This window comes from Carlito syrichta, unplaced genomic scaffold (genome assembly GCF_000164805.1).
Source record: "Carlito syrichta isolate Samal-C Ts95f unplaced genomic scaffold, Tarsius_syrichta-2.0.1 Scaffold290082, whole genome shotgun sequence".
In the NCBI taxonomy this organism is placed as follows: Eukaryota; Metazoa; Chordata; class Mammalia; order Primates; family Tarsiidae; genus Carlito; species Carlito syrichta.
This window is the reverse complement of record NW_007234178.1, coordinates 64,007-70,363: the sequence shown is the minus strand read 5'-3', so window position 1 is coordinate 70,363 and position 6,357 is coordinate 64,007. Positions and strand designations below refer to the sequence as shown.

General features: G+C 37.6%; 1 protein-coding gene across 1 annotated transcript in view; it reads right to left on the bottom strand.

Moving 5' to 3' along the window:
• Positions 1-420: 420 nt before the first annotated feature.
• The window catches only part of UBE2K (ubiquitin conjugating enzyme E2 K), an 11,446-nt gene continuing 5,509 nt past the window's right edge, over positions 421-6,357 (bottom strand). The window contains exons 3-4 of the mRNA XM_021710573.1: positions 5,116-5,244; positions 421-4,812 (exon numbers count right to left, since the gene is read on the bottom strand). Of these exons, the coding sequence (XP_021566248.1) occupies positions 4,738-4,812; positions 5,116-5,244 (204 nt within the window). The 3' untranslated portion in view covers positions 421-4,737. The remainder of the gene's footprint in view (positions 4,813-5,115; positions 5,245-6,357) is intronic.

Genomic DNA, 6,357 nt, shown 5'->3' with positions numbered 1-6,357 from the left:
CCCGGCTAATTTTATTTATTGTAGAGATGAGGTCTCGCCAAGTTGCCCAGGCTGGTCTTGAACCTGTGGGCTCAGGCCCTCAAAGTGCTGGGATTACAGGCTTGAGTCACTGCACCCAGTACTGTTACTAACTTTAACAGAGTTGGTTAGTGTCAGCTAATTCCGAATTATTCTAAATTTTCAATTAGAATCTAAGCAAATAATGTTCTATTTTCAAGTAAATACGTTTAATTAAAACTAAACAATTTCAACCTGTTTTTAAATCCAAAGACTTGAAACAATTACTGCATTTATCATGTGTGCATTCATCACTGTGAAATTTGTCAAGGAGAAATATCTACCTAGTTTTTATTTAAAAGAATGTGAAGACTTAGCTGCTTGTCCAGAGATAAGTACCCAGAAATAAGATATAAAACATTTTCAGGGGAAAACATGCATGCATTTATTTTTAAGAATTCCCAATAAGGGGGGAAAATTCAACATCTTTAAAAATGTGTTTATTTTTTTTTAAAAAATCAGTTGTGTACAAAAGTGTTTCGTAGTTTTTAATTCTCAAGACAAATACCCAGCCCTCCACCCACAGCCCACCCAGCTTCAATGCTATTTCTGGTAACCCACCCATTTTCCCCTTACAGGAAGTTAACGGCTCAGAATAGACCCTCCTACAGAATTTATCATCACTAACAGATTGTTTAGAATAGAGATCTAGAGAAGCTAACAGGCAAGTTCCCTATGATGGCAGTAGACTTCCAGCAGACACCACAACAAAGCACCATCAATTGCTGAAAGCTAAAAAATAGATATTATTTTCAATAATATTTCATTTTCTATTGGAAAAGTTTTTAAATTACATTAAATAAGTCTCTTTCCCCCCAAAGAAACAGTCTAGCTTTTATTATGATGCCTGTAAAAAGCGGGTAACAGCAAGCAGACAAGGATCGTTAACAGCACAGTGTAATGAGCCCCATCCGCTCGCCCCTAGAACTGACTGACAAACTGTGCCGCACCTGATTACGTATAGCAGCATGGCTGAGAGAACCAGCACAAGGCGACACATTCACAACTTGCGTTTAGGTGATGGCCGCAGGGTTATGAGCGTTGATCTGTCCAGTAAAGCAGCGACAGAACAACTGGGGCGAGGATGCCTAGCACCCCCCTTCCCCAATGCCATGAGATTTCTCATCTATATTGCAACAGTGCAAATAGAGCAGGTGACATCATAAGTAGACACGGAAGGAAAGTCACACCTCGGGAGAAAGGCTGTTGGCCAGTAAATACTCCAAGGTGCCTTCTTCCCAGTGACAGCAACTGGCCGATGGTACGCATTTACTTGAAACTAGTACTAAAATAATGGAAATGCAAATTTTTGAATCAATGGTTTGTACCCTGGAATTGAAATTCCTTGAACTAGAAAAAGTGATTAATACAACATCATTTTGTAAAAGTCCATGAAATAAAGGTAACTGTAAACAGACGGCTTTCTTCTTCAAACCTAAACGTTGTTTCCATTTATGTACAAGAAGGTATGCCTGGCTCCAGCTCGTCCCTGCACCAATCCATCTTAAATCTTTAAAACAACAACAACAAAAATTCTTAATGTCCTATTTTGCTACATAGGATTGTAAAAATATTATCATACTCCTACTGCAGAGTTTTAAAAGCTCAAATCAGGCATAGACTTATAGCCAAGATCTGCTTTTCACATTGGTAAACTTATTAAGCAGCCAAAACAGTAATACAGCATGCTGCATTCTGTAGTGCATACATAAGCAAAATCCATTGAAATTGCCAATTCTCTCTTACAGATACTTCAAAAGAATTATTTTGCATAGTTATATGTGCCACCAACAATCACAAATGTGAAATACTTCCAAAAAAGAAAAAAAATTAGTCTTACTTCCATTTCATAGATTTACTCTCCTCAAAAGCAAGTTATTTAGACTGAAAACATTTACATATCCCTTGAACGTGTTACGTGTTAAAGTAAACCATAGTCACAATTCCAAACATTTCAGGGAGCCAACTCAGAGTATCTAATTTAGTACCAAGGTTCCTCAAATATTTATATACAAAGTGTGTACTTATTTGAACCACTAACTGCAATTCATTCACTCATTCAGTATACTGTACTGAAATCCTATTCAGCTAATTGTTTCTTCTTTTAAGTCAGGCACATACTAAAGAAACAGGCCTGATTGTAATAAAAGCCTACTGAAGTATCAGTAACTTCTAGCACATCTGCCTGCCCTAAACGAGACTTCACTGTATTGTTTTAAACATAATTTTTGAGTTTTTTAAATTGACAAATTGAGCAAACTCAAAAACATTAAGAATTAAAAAAATAATTTCCACCAGGGTACTTTTCCCCTAGGCCCGAACTTTTTAGCATCCTTTTTCTATACATACTTAAGACGGGGTGGGGGGGACAACCAGCTGCCTTACTAGTTCTATGTTTGGGAACTAAATCTACCTGCGAAAAAGTGAAAAACAGGAGAACAGAGGGAAATATACCAGAAAGGGAAAAAAGATGATCACATTAAATGTAAATGAGGTAAATAAACTTTTGTAATAAAGAATCTACTGTGGAGACTGTCGACACCAAACACTGTACTTTCCAGTTTCCTGGGCACCGGGAATGCTGACAAGTAGTAAAGGAGGAGACACCCCGTAGGGCTCATGCGCATCAAGCACAACACAGCTGCCTTCAAGAGCACAACATGTCATGCTTGACCTTTATAAGCTCTGAGCTCCCGCTTGCCTTTTTCTAACCACAGGACAATTATATATACCCTGATAATATAGGCAAAAAATAAACTGGGTCTATGTATATGATATTTTTAAAAATCCAAAGATTACCAATGTTATCAAACCACCATTCATTACAAAAAAATTAATTCTAACAATAGAGAAAAACTGTCTGCATTTTCACACAATCCCACCTTACTTCAAAATATAAAGAAAAGTACAAGGTTCAGATATTTAAAATAAATAAAGAAAAATCTTGTTTCCTTTGGCATCTTTAGAAAATAACTACAGCAATAAAAGAAAGTGACTGTATAAAGACAAGTTTAAGCAAACATATGGGGGAAAAAAACACAGCAACTTGTGTTTAGAATGCAATAATATCAACTACAAGAGTTTACTATTAGTTAGGAAAAAGCCTTAGGAATTTTTGGAAGAACCTTCACATCTTTAACATTACAATATATTTAATAACGGTTCTTTTATTGCTTCTAGTTTCAAGATTATTAAGAAGTCAAATGAAGTTATGCTGACTTTATGACTCAAAAATTATTTTCCAAACACTTAACAATTATAATTTAAGATAAATAACATTTAAAGAAAGCAAATCTTATATACTATGACTTTCAATATACAACCTTGCTTTAATTCAGTGTGATTCCATTACATTTGTGTTCTTTTGCATTGGTCCTGAAAATTTAAAAAGAATTGCATTTCTCTGTATAGAACTGCCTGCATCAATCCACTTCAATCTTCAGAAAGTGGTCACATTAGTGTTTGATCCTGTAAAACTAATAACCTTCAAACTTTTGAACTTAGAATGAAATGTAACTTTAATACAAATAGAAAGTCTGACTATGTACAAGAGAAGGTAAAGTTTTCAATTCTCATATTATCAGAAACATCATAAAGAAAGCTAGATTTATAACACACTTCTTCTATTCCTATGTGCATCTGAAGTATGTACAGTGAAACACCAACACAGCTTTCATGGGTCACTACAGGGGAGTGCAAGCAAGAGTGACTTTTCAAGTATCCAATAAAGCAATCTCTATCAAGCCCAAAGGGAGGCTAACAACTCCTGGAAACAGCTGACCGCATCCTTGCCAGTTCTCAAAGAAAAATTTCATCATGTTATAAATCAATGTCGAATTCACCAAAAAACTAACTTGGGTTTTTTCATTAAATCTGGGAATACTGTTTTTCCAAGAAGAATAAAATTGGCAGCTCCATCTTTACGTTATTACTCCCTTACATGGAAAACTTTAAGAGAATCTGAAGAACAGTGGCAAACATTCCAAACCTACGACCTAAAAATGGAGCGAGATACCATCCCTCAGTACATTTCCCCAGCAAATACAGAGAAATTCGCCAGTAGAGAATCAGCTGTGTGGTGAGGGGGAAACAGATACGGTGTCGGTCTATTGGCAGGACAGAAAGGCTCTGAATAGGTCACCATCTTCAATTCTGGATAAATCTCATATTTAAGAATTGTCAAGTGCTTAAAATGGTGGTCTCTTCAGCTACCCATCCTAGAAGTCAAGTACAAGCATGCAGGTTAAGTTCACAGGCACAGAGGATCCATGTGAGAAACAGTTAAGGTAGCTGTGATGCAACACCAACAATCTGAATGGCCCTGACACACGCAAAATATTATCTTAATTATTCAACAAAATCCTGAAGCAAACTCTTGCTAGTCTTGGTACACTGCTAAACACTAAAGTAGCATGTTTTTTCCATGGTTTTAGCTTAGCTCAAAGAATTTTTACACTATTAAGTAAGAAAAAAATTAAAGTATTTCCCCTTTTTAAATTTACACAGACGTTTAATTAGCTTTATTTACAGAGCAGGGATTTTTTTTCAGTCTCCAATGGTGCCTAGATAACATCATTAGGCAAGAATGCCAGTTTAAAAGAAATCTATGCAGAATCCTACAAATAACAGATGTCGGTGCTCCTCAGGAGAGGCGAGCGTGACCAGCGGCAGCTCTCGGCCTCAGTTACTCAGAAGCAGTTCTGTTGCAGTCTCTACATCCCATGATTTTGAAGACAAGGCCACTATTACTGCATTCTGGAGAGAAGAAAAAGGGATGAAAATCAAATCTCACAAAACAGTCAGAAATACTGAACCACTCACTGCTTTAGGTTGTGAAGCCACACCTTGTTTGTTTTCTGCAAGTTGCCTTGCATTTGCAGTGGGTAAATCAATGACCAGAATCAGCAAAAAGAAAAATAACTGCTTTTAATAACAGAAAATGTTTCCCCAAAATGTATTTTCATTTATTTTTCTCAATTGCTTTTATCAGCCAAGAATTTGCAGCAATAACTAAAAACCAATCAATATACTGAAATCACCATGCCTGTATGTACTTACCCTATCGAAGCCCATAGCACAGAGGTTTTCTATTTTTTTGGTGTACTCTGGACTAGAAACTGGTGCTCCAGCATACACGTGTGCCCAAAGTCGAGCTGTCTGTTTGAACATTTCAGGATTTTGTTTGTACTATATGGGGGGAAAAATTTATTGACATCACAATACAGCTGTAATAGTTGATGTGGAATCTCAGTTACTTGCCTAAGACCCTACTGTTTCCAAAGAAAACAAATTTACATTTAAAGTGCAATTCACTTTCCACAGCAGACAAGCTAGGACACTCAAGAAAAGACTTTTTCCCTGAAGTCTGATTTACAAGTCGTGTTGACAAAAGTAAAACAAAGACTATTAATCCACTTTAACCTCAGGGATTCAACAAATAAAATTAGCAAAAAACTAGTATTAAGTGAAACGAGTTATTAGAAATGTTTCAAACACTGTAGAGCAGCAAACATCATACAACCAAACACAGAATTACTCAACTATAAAAGTATGTGGACATTGTTAGCTAAATGTGACCAGCTTTTGTACTAGCCATAGCACAGGCCACAATACAGCTCGATCTCCTGGTTTGGTAGAGCTGTATTAGTGCACAGTGATTTAAGAAAAGTCCAAAGGCTGAGTGCAATGGTTCATGCCTATAATCCTAGTACTTTGGGAGGCCAATGTGAGAGGACTTCCTGAGCCCACGGGTTCAAGACCAGCCTGGGCAAGTTGGCGAGACCTCATCTCTACAATAAGTAAAAAAAATTAGCCAAGCATGGTGGCACATGCCTGTAGTTCCAGCTACATGGAAGGTTGAGGCAGAAGGATAATCTGAACCCAGCCTGTGCTCAGGGGTCCGAGACCAGCCTAAACAACATGGTGAGACCTCATCTCTACAATAAATCAAAAAATTAGCCAGGCATGTTGGTGTATGCCTGTAGTTCCAGCTACTTGGAAGGCTGAGGTGGAAGGATCACCTGAGCCCGGCAGGTCATGGCTGTGGTGGCCACGAGCGTGCCACTGCACTCCAGCATGGGTGACAGAGTGAGACTCCAACTCAAAAAGGAAAGAAATAAAAATTGAGTGAATTCACCAATCAGAGTATTTAAACATGGTAACACCAATGTGTAGGAAAAGTTTTGAAAAAATTTTATAAAAACATAATAATAAGCCGGGCTCGGTGGCTCAGCCTGTAAGCCTGCGCCTTGGGAGGCTGAGGTGAGTGGACTGCCTGAGCCCGTGGGTTCGAGACCCGCC